This window comes from Rattus norvegicus, chromosome 6, assembly GCF_021556685.1.
Source record: "Rattus norvegicus strain SHRSP/BbbUtx chromosome 6, alternate assembly SHRSP_T2T, whole genome shotgun sequence".
NCBI classification, from domain to species: domain Eukaryota; kingdom Metazoa; phylum Chordata; class Mammalia; order Rodentia; family Muridae; genus Rattus; species Rattus norvegicus.
Window position 1 is genome coordinate 20,679,547 of NC_141539.1, and position 12,513 is coordinate 20,692,059.

Below are 12,513 nucleotides of genomic sequence, written 5' to 3' on the forward strand. Positions count from 1 at the left end.
CATTTTTAATCATGCTGAGCTCTCTTATTTATTGTCCTATTGGTCCGCATCTGCTGACTAAACAGCCTATTAAGTCAAACTCTACTATACCCAGTCGTCCCTCTTAAGACTGGCTGTAAAGTCAATGCTGAGAACCCTGAGCTTTCAGATCCATGAGGATCTGCTGTTACCTGCTAGGTCTACAGCACAGTAGGATTGAGCCCTTTGTGCACAGATGTCTTTGGAAGGTTTTTTTTTCATTTGTGTATGCACAAACGTGTGCGCGTGTGTGTGTGTGTGTGTGTGTGTGTGTGTGTGTGTGTGTAACCACAGAAGCATTGGATCCCCAGAACTGGACTTGCAGATGGTTGTGAGCTGTCCAACACCGCTGATGGAACTGAACTTAGGTCCTCTACAAGAGCAGGAAGTGCTGTTGACAGCTGAGCTTTCTCCAATCCTAATAAAGTTTTTTTTAAATAGCTTTCTGATGAAAGTCATTTAAAAACTTAAGCTTTTCTGTCTTAAAGTCGATATATCAATTTTAATTAGTGTTTTCATAATTGCTCAGGATAGTGATTGGGGACTCCAGGTTCTATGGTAATAGCTGTATTTGTAATTAAGGTTGTTGTCCCTAGTTGTCATTTGCTACCACTGTGTGCTTCTGTTTGTCTGCCTACCTATTCATCCTTTCCATTCTGACTTTGTAACTTAATAATCCAAACTGTGTGTGGACATAAAAACTACTACCAAGTGTGTGTCTAAGAAACTCATGTAACTTGCCCCCACAGACCAGACAGAACCACAACGCACATAGACTGTAAAGAGGCTTTGTGTTGGGGGCCTAACAGACGGCTTAGTGGTTAAGAGCACTGGCTGCTGTTCCAGAGGATTCAGGGTCTCTTGAGGGCACCTCATGGGGGATCACAACCATCTGTGTGAATCCAGAGGGTCACCAGTACCAGATCACTGGAGACTTGGTGATGCAAGGCATACATGCAGGCAAAAGTCACACGGCCTAATATTTTACAGGTGTGTGTTCTGCTGTAGTCATATCGCCCACAGGCCATGTTTTAGAGGCTTTTTGCTTGTTTCCTTTTCCCAGTTTTTACTGACTGTACATGAAGAGTCTCCAAGAATAGATGAGACACAGGTGAATAAGATATTGCCTCTTCCTTTAAGAGGTTTCCATGGTGGAAGATTTTACCCCTTTGTGTGTATTTTACCCCTAAATTACCATTTTGGGCATTTTGTTACACATGTTAGAAATGCACCACAGTGTTCCAAGACATCTGCTGGATATCTTGCCAGAAGCAAACATTCCAATTCCGTGGTGGCCCAGACCAGCCAGCCCACAGTCCATTACACTTAAATCTACACACGACAGAACACACAACACAATAACCTTAGATCCAATTGATAGGATATAATTGCTCACCTAAACATACAAAGCCTGGTACCATCCATCCTTTAAGAACATTAATAACAACTGTAAATACACAGAGCGGAGTCTTAACGTCACCTGCCATGGCCTCTCTCTCTCTCCCTCCTGTCTCTTCTTCCTTTCCGTTCCAGTCTCCTCCTCTTCCTTCAAACTTTTCTCCCGCCCATCCTTCCTTCTTGCCCAATGACAGGCCTCCGTCTGTCTTGTACCTGCCTCACCCATGACATCATCCCACGTATTTTTATTTATGTGTGTTCTGTGTGTGCCTGTGTGGGTATTTGCACCTGAATGCAGGTAGCTGCAGAGGCCAGAAGAGGGCGTCACACCCTCTGGAAGAGCAGCACACATTCTTAATTGCTGGGCAGCAACCAACAAGACAGCCCCTCGAAGCTGAAGCCATCACATGTGTTGAAAGACCCTCTCCCGGCTCCCAGTCTCTCTTCCTTTTTGTCACTGGTCCTCTCTGGTAAACCAGAGTTACTGATGCAGCTCACTGAATGCTGTCTGTAACCTGACAGACTAGATGTACGATGAAGACTGCCACTGCTTAAGTGTATGTTTTATGTAGTTTACTGGTTCTGCATTTAAAAAAGAAATCCCAAGGTCATATTCTTCTGAATTCAAAATACTTCACAGTTCTGTTTTGTTTTTAACTAAAAATTTATTCCATTTGGAATTGATGGGGACCAAAAAAGCAATCCAGTATATTTTAACTTTTTATATTTGTGTGTGTGTCCTTCGGGCTTGGTAGTATATGGGCCATTTGGCCGCCCCCATATTCTTTCTTTAATATGGACTTAACAGCACTAACTTCTCGCTCATGCTTTCCCCACTGGTGTGTAAGAGCGTTCATCTTTGCAGTGGACACTTTGCTTGCCTGTGTCTTATATTCTTCTCCATTCACATTTAGGAAATTTGCTGTATCAGCAAAGATTCCTGAAACCAAGTGGTGTCAGAAGTGCTGCGTGGGTAAGTAGACTCCAGTGCCGTGTGGCTTTCCTGCATGGCGGAGTGTAAGGGAGCCTGTGAGGCTTGCAGTCTATAGGGGATAGGTGATGACGATGATAAATGGAACAGTGGGGTAACTCATCGCAGGAAATAAGCGTATCACATTGTCTGTGAGCAGCTCCTTACAGTCACGCCTCTGCCTTGAGTGCTCCCGGGGCTGCTCTTGCTCTCTCGGCCTGCACCCTCAGGCCTGCAGTTGTGAACCGTGTATTCACGATATTAATGCTCTAATGACAGAGGGCCTCTGTGCACAGGCCTCTCGACTGTATTTCTCCCGTCTTTATAACTGTTTACACCTAACTACAACAAAGCGCAAAGTGGTGTTCCCTTGACTCACTGCTGTTGTCAGAGGGAAGTGAGCGAGCTCACGGTCAGGACACTGCCGGTGTGGAAGGACGCTAAGCACAGGCAGCTGAGCCGCTGAAGAGTTAACCGAGGAGCTGGAGAGCACTGCGTGCGGAGCCACATAAACGTGCAGGGGATAAATCCCAGCACTACAAGTTAAACGCTTGCTCGTCGCTGGGTGCAGGCTGGATGCAGGTAGCAGAGAGATGGCCAGTGCATCTGAGCGTACAGATCGGGTTCTAATGCTGAAGGCTACTGTGGCCAAGAAGGGACTCACTATACCACCAAGAGCAAACAGCTGTACACGAGCGGTGCAGAGACAGGAAGGGGAAGACTCAGAGGCTGAGGCTGGGCAGAGAGCTCAACAGAAATCAGAGCTGCTGGCCCCGACAGACAGGTGACAGGGCTGCTGTGGCCTTGCTGCCCTGAGAACTGGTCCTGTGTGAGGAAAGAGACATCGGGGCTTCCTTGACCCTGCTTCACCACCTGGGCTTTTCTGTTGGCTTTGCCTGAGTCATACTGTCCCTCACTGCCTCTGCTTTTTAACTTTAGAATCTAGGTGAAGTTAAGGATCTTATTATTGTCCTCTATATGGCTTTCAAGAACCTCCTTATTTCTATGTATTTACATTATATCTTAAATGTAAGAAAAGCTCAAATTGAGGCAATTCGATCTTATTATTTTCAAGTGTGTGTTATTGATTAGTGCCTATAATGTTTTCTAGTGATCCTAAAAGGGATATAGTTGAAAGGAGATAAGTAAATACTTATTCTTAGAAGCCAGGCATTATAGCCTCTGTACATTATTGTCAAAAGCGCCTTGCGAACAACTTGAGTGTATACTGTGTCATTCGACGTCTTCTCACCAGAGTCACTTTCCTCAGGATGGCACAGCCTCAGCTACCTTCACTGCCACTGTACACGTGACACCTGATGGTGGCCAGCAGTTGCATGTGTGCACTGAAACAAAAACCTTTAAGTGCTAGGCACCTCTCACTATTCTCTAAAACAATCTTTCTCGTTCCCTCTAATATCCAAGTATTAAGAAATGGTAGCCTGCTTTCGTTTTTTTGTAATCTCTATTTTTGGAACATAAAACTATTATTGTAAGGATTTTATATACTGAGAAAACTGATGTTTACTCTTTTGCCTTTTCAGTGAGAAATCCTTACACGGGCCATAAGTACCTGTGCGGAGCACTTCAGACTAGCATTGTTCTATTAGAATGGGTTGAGCCAATGCAGAAGTTTATGTTAATTAAGGTAAGCATTCATGACTTCTACAGTGCACACCCTGTGTTAGCCTTGCTTGTCTTTTAGAGAAGACTTTAGTTCAGCTACTTCTCAGGTGTGTGGTAGGCTGTGAAAGCTGCATGGTGGCCCCATAGAGGTTCTGAAGGAAACCAGGGAGGTCGCGTAGGGTAGGCTAGTGAAAGACAGGAGCGAGGTCCCAGGCCTTCCAATGGCCTTAGGGGAACTGTTTAAGTCTCTCTAGGATCTTTGACTAATACTCATCTTCAGAATATTTTCAAGGAGGATCTAGGTATGATTTTGTGTTCTTGTAATCCTAGCACTTGAAATGAAGGCAAAAGGATCAAGAGTTCAAGGCCCATCTAGAATATGTGAGACCCCTACTCAAAAATATTCCGAAGCCTAGGGAAAGGAGCCTTGTTAATATCCTGTAGAGTGCAGCCTACTTATGGCAAAATTAGCTTTTTCTCAGCCTCTCCTTTATCTTGCCTAGTGTGGAAACGTGTGTCTTTCCCTGGGTGGAGCAGGAGTATCTGTCTATACAGTTGAGTTTTCCACAGTCTCCTCCTGCCTTTCTTCCTTATTCTACTTGAACTCTACCCTTACTCTTGACCTCTATAAAGGGAAAAATACTTCTGTGGTGTCAGCCACACACATGAAGAGGATGGTTGAGTTTTAGCATGAGTAAACTCCAGTGTCAGTTTCTGTTCTCTTAGACCATTTCTTCTTATCTTTGAGCCAGAAAGATCAGGAGTGTGCGGGGTCTGGGGATGTGGTTCAGCGAGTAAGAGTGCTTGCTGTTCAGGCATGAGGCCCTGAGTTTGGGACACCCTGCCCCCCAGTAAAAGCAGGACATGACCATGTGTACTTGTGTCCCCAGCCTTGGGAGAGGGTCAGAGGACCTTTGGGGCTGATCCTAGCAGAGGAGCACACACACACACACACACACACACACACACACACACACACACACACATGCAAGAGGGACTGTGTGCTCCTAGATGCAGTAATGGCACTGGCAGTCCCTCTGAGGCTTCTCTTTCCTAAGTGGATGACACTGGAGAGTTTGACCTGACTGACTGGTGAGGCCTGTGGTCAGCTCTAGGACAGGAGTCAGTACACAGCCTGCTCTTCTCCAGGAGTGTCTTACACCCTTAGCTGACATTTCTTGAATGTCCCTTTCTGTATGTGCTTCATGACTTCTGTGCACTGTTATTTGTGAATTTGAATCTATTTAGTTTTCTTGGTGCTTCTGTGACCGTTAGGTGCATTCAAATATTTTCTTTTGCTTTCTGTATTCTTCTGTCCTCTTGGTAGCATGTTAGAGTGTTTGCATTGTTAGGCTACATTTTTATCATAAACAAGATTAAATTAAAGATCTCCCCAGCAACACTATGTTGTTACTCTAAAGACGACTCGGTGCTGTTTGCTACAGTAAGTCAGATGTGAGGGCCACTCGCAGTCACCAAGAACATGTGGGTGCCTGAGTCAGGAGCCCCTGCTGCTAGCGACTTGTGACTTAGCCTAATCATTACAGGAAGCCAGATGCCCAGAGTCAAAACCTGTAGGCTTCTTACATGCTCAGAAAAAAATAAAGACCCACACATATCATTCTGCCTACTTCATTAATCTTAACCACATCTGAAAGAGCCTTTAAGTTCTTTCAATTGCCTGATCATAAATATGGAAGGCTGAGCTGAAGATGGCTCAGCCATTAAGAGCTCCATGGGCCCCAACACCTCTGCCTCCTCGGGCACCTGTGGTCACATTCATACATTCATACATGGTAGGTTAGGGTCTGAAGAGATGGATCAGTGGTCAAGAGCACTGGTTATTCTTTCAGAGGACCCATATTCAATTCCCAGCACCTATAGCCATCTAAAATACTCAGGGTTCTCTACAATTACAGAACTTATGGAATGTCTCTCAATATTGGGAGAATTTATTGTGATGACTTACAATTGTAGCCCAACTAACCCAATAATGGGCAGCTGTGGATGGAAGTCCAAGGATCCAGTAGTTGCTAGTCCCACGAGGCAGTAGTTTCAGCTGGGCTTCTATAGAAATAAGTTCCAACAGATGAATCTTTCTTCTTCCAGTGTCCTTATGTAGACCTCCAGTGGAAGGTGTGGCCCAGATTAAAGATGTGTACCCACCATGACTGGATCTGGGACTTCCTTTGTCCCAGGCTGACCTTGAACTCAGAGATCTCCTTGCCTTAGTCTCCTGGGATTAAAGGTGTGTACTACCTTGCCTGGGCCTCAGCTTTTCATGGCTACTATGCCTCAACATCTCCATGCCAAGATCCAGGTCAGAAACCTGTGTCTTCCAGCCTCAAGACCTGGATCACACATGTGCCCTCCAATTCTGGATTGTAGTTCTCTCCAGATGTAGTCAAGTTGACACCCAGGAACAGCCACCACACCATCTATAACTTCAGCTCTAGATCTGACCCTCTAGAGCCCACTCTTCTGGGCTTTCCTGGCACCAGGCATGCATTTAGTACACACATGAATGTGCAGGCAAAATGCCCATACACATAAAATTATGTTTTTAAAACTGTTTAAGAAATGACAGGTTTGACCAAGCATAGTGATGCCTGTCTACATCATTCCAGCACTTGGGAGGCTGAGTGGGTGAGTCACCAGTTCAGGGCTAGCCTCGGCTACATGGAGAGTCTAAAGGAAGTCTGAGCACCTTAGCAAGATCATGGGGAAGAGAAAGAGGTTTTACTTAAAATCTGCCCTAAGCAAATGGTGAGTTCCTAGAGAGATGCAGTAGGGAGCTGTGTGTCTGGGACAGAAGCAGTCCAGTATCCCTGGGGAGAGCTCACAGGTGGCTGGTGTGCCAGGTGTATGCAGAGCTGTGCCTTCGAGCCACCAAGGTCTTTGTGACTTCAAACTAGTCATTTGACTTGCAAACCCCTTTCACCTGTTTTCCTTGGCATGGATGAGTTGCCAGATTACAAAGCAAATCCTATTTAATTGCTAAGTACTAATTAATTAAGTACTAGCTGTAACCATTTGGAATATAGTTAAAATGCAACCTACTTATAAAAACAACAAAATACAAACTTGAAAGAATGTGTTTAAATGAAAGAGCTTAAGGGTTGGGGATTTAGCTCAGTGGTAGAGCACTTGCCTAGGAAGTGCAAGGCCCTGGATTCGATCCCCAGCTCCGAAAAAAAGAACAAAAAAAAAAAAAAGAAAAAGAAAAAGAAAGAGCTAAAGTATGTGTAAGTCCAGTCCTTTACCTTCTACTGCAGTGTGAGAGCTGATCCTAGGGTCACAGTAGGAAGTCGGGTCAGAAAGCATGATTCAGTGTGCGGTCGTCTCCTCGTGTGCAGTGTCCTATTCAGTGGCTGGGTAGGGCCTTTGTTCCCTTTGCTCGCTCTTGATTTTCTGTTCCGTGTGTTCTGATTTTTATCCCAGTGACTGCTGACAGCCAGTTGGATGTTTCTGAGTTCTCACTTTGACGTAGTCTCCCGTGAATGCCCACCCTCATCCTGTAGATTACCTCAGGTGTGGCTGAGCCGTGAGGAGCGCATAGGTTCAACACTGGAGACAGCAAGTGAGCCAGAGTGGCTGTCCTGATGTCTGTCCCCACCACCCCTTACTGGGCTCTCAGGCCTCTCTACCTCAGCCATTCTGGTGGACATGGGGAAACTTTGTTTCATTCCTGGTTATTAATGAAGTTCGTGGTTTCTATTTCCAGATCTCTAAACTGGGAATGTTTTTGTTTTCTTTATAGCAACATGAAAAATAATTTAGTTATATGAAAAAGTGGCATTGTATCAAAGTTACCGTGTTGATGAGATCCCTTGAGCTAGGAGGCAGATTTCTTGTTCAGTGCGTGCTGACTGACGTTGCTTGTCTTTCCTCCGTGTTTGCTCATTTGGTAAGGAAAGCCAACGAGTATAACTGAAGATCTGAGATGGGAGGCTGCTACAGGAGCCGGGTGACACGGGGCCATCACTCAGCTCCTGAACTTGTCTAGCTCTCAAGAGACAAGACTAGCAAGAGTTCTTCCAAGTACTAATATCCAAAAATTGTGTAATGTTAATGTAACATTACATTTTTTTTTTTTTGGTTCTTTTTTTCGGAGCTGGGGACCGAACCCAGGGCCTTGTGCTTCCTAGGTAAGCGATCTACCACTGAGCTAAATCCCCAGCCCTGTTAATGTAACATTAATAAAGATACTTTACTTCAGGTTTATGTGCACGCTCTATGTTCCTGGAGCAGAAGGTTCTTCTGCGTCTGGGGAGGTTCCGGCCTCCCTGCTGCTCCCGCTGGGTGATGTGGCCTTGGTCCCTCTGCTCAGCATGTTTGTCTCTCCAGCACATAGAGTTTCCAATGCCGTGTCCGCTCCGGATGTTCGAGATGCTGGTGGTGCCAGAGCAGGAGTACCCTCTGGTCTGTGTTGGCGTCAGTAGAGGGCGAGACTTCAACCAAGTGGTGCGATTTGAGACCGTCAATCCAAATTCTACCTCGTCATGGTTCACAGAGTCAGGTTTGTGATCATTCTGTCATTGTCAACACAGTGCCAATGGCTGTCGTAAAGGCAGTGAGTGTTCTAAATATCCCAGCAAGAAAAGCCAGTCTTACATGACTATACCGGTAAACTGGGAGAAGGAATAACATGCTATAAAATGTAGTTAGTGTGCCTAACACATTTAAAACAATTGATTGGAAAACATGTCTATAGAGTGTGCATACACTCTTTAGATGGAAATAAATTGGTGTGTGAATCTGTTATGGGTCTTGGTTATTTATATATTATTGTGATCAAAATACATACAGGGACAACTAAAGAAATATTTATTTTGGCTCATGGTTTCAAAACCTTTCAGCCATCATGGCAGAGAAGGGCTCCTGGAGTAGAGCAGTTCCTGGCACTGGGAGCACGTGGTGAGCCCCACTGAGGTTGTGTCAACCAGAAGCAGGAGCCAAGCTGTTACGTTCAGAGCCCGGCCCTGTTGGTGACTTTCATCAGGGAGTCCCCTGCTTCCTAAGGGTCCCACGGCCTCTCACAATAGTCCCACCAGCCAGGAGGAGCAGAAAGGGGACATGAGGGGCCAGCGAGAATGCTCAGTGGGCAGAGGTGCCTGACAACCAGAATTATCCCAGAGATCCATGGCAGACACTGGCTCCTGCAAGTTGTCCTCTGGCCTCCACACCACACTGTAACTCTCATGCACACAGATAAGTAAATAAATTTTAAAATGTCAGGTAACAAGTTTAAGACATGAGTCTATTGAAGAGTTCAGATCCAGACCATAGCCATACATGTTTATTAAATACCTTTCCTAGGAAAACATGCCTTATAATAAAATAAGGAGCTACCAGCGTGGTCCTCGTTTTTGAGGACTGTGTTACTCAAGGTCACACACTCTAGGTAGCTGTTTCTCTCAAAGGCCACAACATGCGTCAGTAAGCTTTGGTTCTGTGGGCCGCTGGTGTGGCTGGGGACTAGAGTCATACTGCAGAGTGCACACAGAGCTGTGGCTGGGGCTGCAGAGACGACACAGCCCTGAGGAACACACGCTACTCTTGCATTCTGTCTCCTAGCACCCACGTTAGGCAGCTCACAACTCCTTGTAACTCCAGTTCCAAGAGCCCAGTGCTTTCTTCTGGCCTCCAAGGGAACCTGCATTCATTTATACAAAGCCCCATGCATAGATGCATAATTAAAAATAAAATATTAAAAAGCACACAGAGAGAGAGAGAGAGAGAGAGAGAGAGAGAGAGAGAGAGAGAGACCAGGAGTTCAGTCCCAAGCACTCTCTCTTCCTCTCTTAAAATTCAGAAATCACACTCATTTCTAGTAATTTTACCTGGAAAAAGCTATATTAATATGACCATCCGAGTCATAGTTTTCAAAACCCAAGTAATAGTTTAATACATGAGCAAATATTCTTAACATTTTGATAGTGTTTTCCATTTCTTTTGTCCTTATTTTTAGGGTTTTAGAAAACTCAGTTGTTTGGTGCTACTATTCATAGGAAGAGCAAATCTTACTGAAATCATATTACTGAGGGAACATTTACAGGGACCAGATATGGTGGTGCACACCAAGAGTCCCACCACTTCAGAGGCAGAGGCAGAAAGAAGGGATTCCAGAGCTAGCCTAGGCTACTTCACAAGGACCTTGTCTCGATTAAAAAAAAAAAACATAGACATTTTACAACACTGGTATTTTCAAGCATTTAAATATAATTTTAAGTGGTATAGATTTAAACTTTTACGTATTGTTTAGCTCCAGTTGCCCTGTCTATATCATCAGTTAATTCTACCATTTTAGTCTCTGTTTAGTACGGATGTCGATATACATGGTCACTGCTGAGTATTTAGTGCAGGCCAGTGCTTCCCAAATGTGAGCTTTCAGAGAGCATTCCTAGGCTCCAGACCCAGAGTGCTTGCTTTGGCTGGCCTGCAGTCAGTGCTGGTGATGTTGAAACGAGACACCATGCTTTAAGAGCTTATGTGTTAGGGTGGAGAGATGGCTCAGTGGTTAGGAACACTGGCTGTTCTTCCAGAGGTTCTGAGTTCAGTTCCCAGCAGCCACATGGCAGCTCATTCCAGTAACTCCAGTTCCAGGGCCCTTATGGCTTCTAAGAGCCTCCTCAGGTACCAGGCAGGTAGGTGATGCACAGATATACAGACCTACATGCAGGCAAAACACCCACAATACTTAAACACGAGTTTTCTTTCAGTTCACGTGCACACAAATCTCAGACTGATAGAAAAGGTGCCTTCAGAGGGAGGTCAGCATAGACCATGAGTACAGGTATGTTCTGTAGTTGGTACTCTAATACTCAATATCTTTAACAAAACCTTTAAGTGATTTAAAGTTAAGATACGTATGTGAGTTAATTACTATTCCTAAAGTATTTGTGAGAATTTTTAAATAATTCTTACATGGGCTGGGGATTTAGCTCAGTGGTAGAGCGCTTACCTAGGAAGCGCAAGACCCTGGGTTCGGTCCCCAGCTCCGAAAAAAATAATAATAATAATAATAATAATTCTTACATAATTTATCTCTCATATTAAATGTATGTTGTCAAGTTGGTGTACAGGAACTTCCTTTGACAGCTAACCCTAATCACCTTACAAGTGTTGGGTCCAAATAGTCTTTTTATAGAAATTTGATTATACTTTGAAACTTGTATTGTACTGTAGCAAAATAATTTTGTGGTAAATAGATCAAATTGAACTCTCACTTAAAAAACATGAGCTTTCAATATCTTTAGTTTTTAAACAACTTATTGATGGTGAAAAGCCCCTTTTACTTTTTTCTCTTTAAAAATACTGTAGAGCCAAGTGTGGTGGTACACACCTGTAATCCCAGCACTTCGGAAGTGGTGGCAGGAAGAGCAGGAGTTCGACACCAGTCTGAGCTACATAGTGAGTTCGAGGCCAGCCTGGACTATATGAGACCTCTCCCCAAACAACGCACTCATATATGCGCATATATACGCGTGGACACCTATGGGATGTTCTGTTATGCAGTAGAGAATGCACACTTCATAGGGAAATGTGAAACAGTTTTCTAGCAAGACATGTTAGGCGGGAGTCTGTGGGAAGTGTGTGGAACTGTTCTTAGCAAAAGTAAGCAAAGGCTTGGTGGCTCACATGTGGAACCCCAGCACTCAGGAGGCGGAAGCAGGAAAGTTGTTGGAAGTGAAGGCCAGCCCAAGCAACATAATAAGTTCCGAGCCAGCCTGGACTAAAGAGTGATGCCAACCAGAGAATGGGTGGGGGTGGGGCTCAGAAGGAGGGAGACGGGGAGGGCTCAGAAGACAGGTCACATCTGCAGCCCAGGGTGTTAGCCACTGAATCCGAGCAGGTCTCTTCACAGACACTGCTGAAGGAAGGCGAGGTGAGCTCTTTGCAGTAGTATGGGGACTCTCTGGCTTTCTCAGAGTCTCACACTATCATCACTGTCTCCCGGTGAGACAGCTGGGGTCCACCTGCTGTCCATCCTGCTAACAGGAAAAGGTTGCTGGATGAGAAATAGTTTGCTATCAGTCTGTCTCAACAACGCCTTAATTCTCTGAAGTATTTTAAACACACTAATTGTTAAATGAAAGGACTCATTTCCTGACCAGGCCTTAAAACAGCTCCTTCCAAGAAACTTCACCCAGAAGTTTCACATGGTTTATCCAAAGGATTTCCATAAGTACAGAAATCTCTCTCTGAAGTCAGGAGATAAAGATACAGGGAATGATTTGCACGAGTTTGGATCCCTGGTACCCACGTGTTCTGCATCTTTGACCTTGTACTGGGGAACAGAGTCAGGGACTTGTTGGCCAGAAAATTCAGGTTCAGTGAGAGACCCTGTCTCAAAAAAATGGGAAAATGATGGAAGACAGCCAACGTTGACATCTGGCCTACACACAGAGCCAAGGCAAGTACACCATCCCACAGACACATGATGAGTTTCTGAAAAAATGTTTCAATATTTTAGCTTATGTTTAGTTAAAAAGTAATTT

General features: G+C 44.7%; 1 protein-coding gene across 8 annotated transcripts in view; it reads left to right on the forward strand.

Moving 5' to 3' along the window:
* Map4k3 (mitogen-activated protein kinase kinase kinase kinase 3) overlaps positions 1–12,513 on the forward strand; it is a 169,308-nt gene that overhangs the window by 149,938 nt on the left and 6,857 nt on the right. For 4 of the 8 annotated variants that reach the window (XM_087552203.1, XM_087552204.1, XM_087552205.1 and 1 more), the window contains 4 exons: positions 2,331–2,389; positions 3,931–4,034; positions 8,360–8,531; positions 11,336–11,425. In XM_087552203.1, coding sequence (XP_087408329.1) covers positions 2,331–2,389; positions 3,931–4,034; positions 8,360–8,531; positions 11,336–11,425 — 425 coding nt within the window. The remainder of the gene's footprint in view (positions 1–2,330; positions 2,390–3,930; positions 4,035–8,359; positions 8,532–11,335; positions 11,426–12,513) is intronic. The other 4 variants (XM_087552206.1, XM_087552208.1, XM_087552209.1 and 1 more) reach the window with 1 other exon arrangement.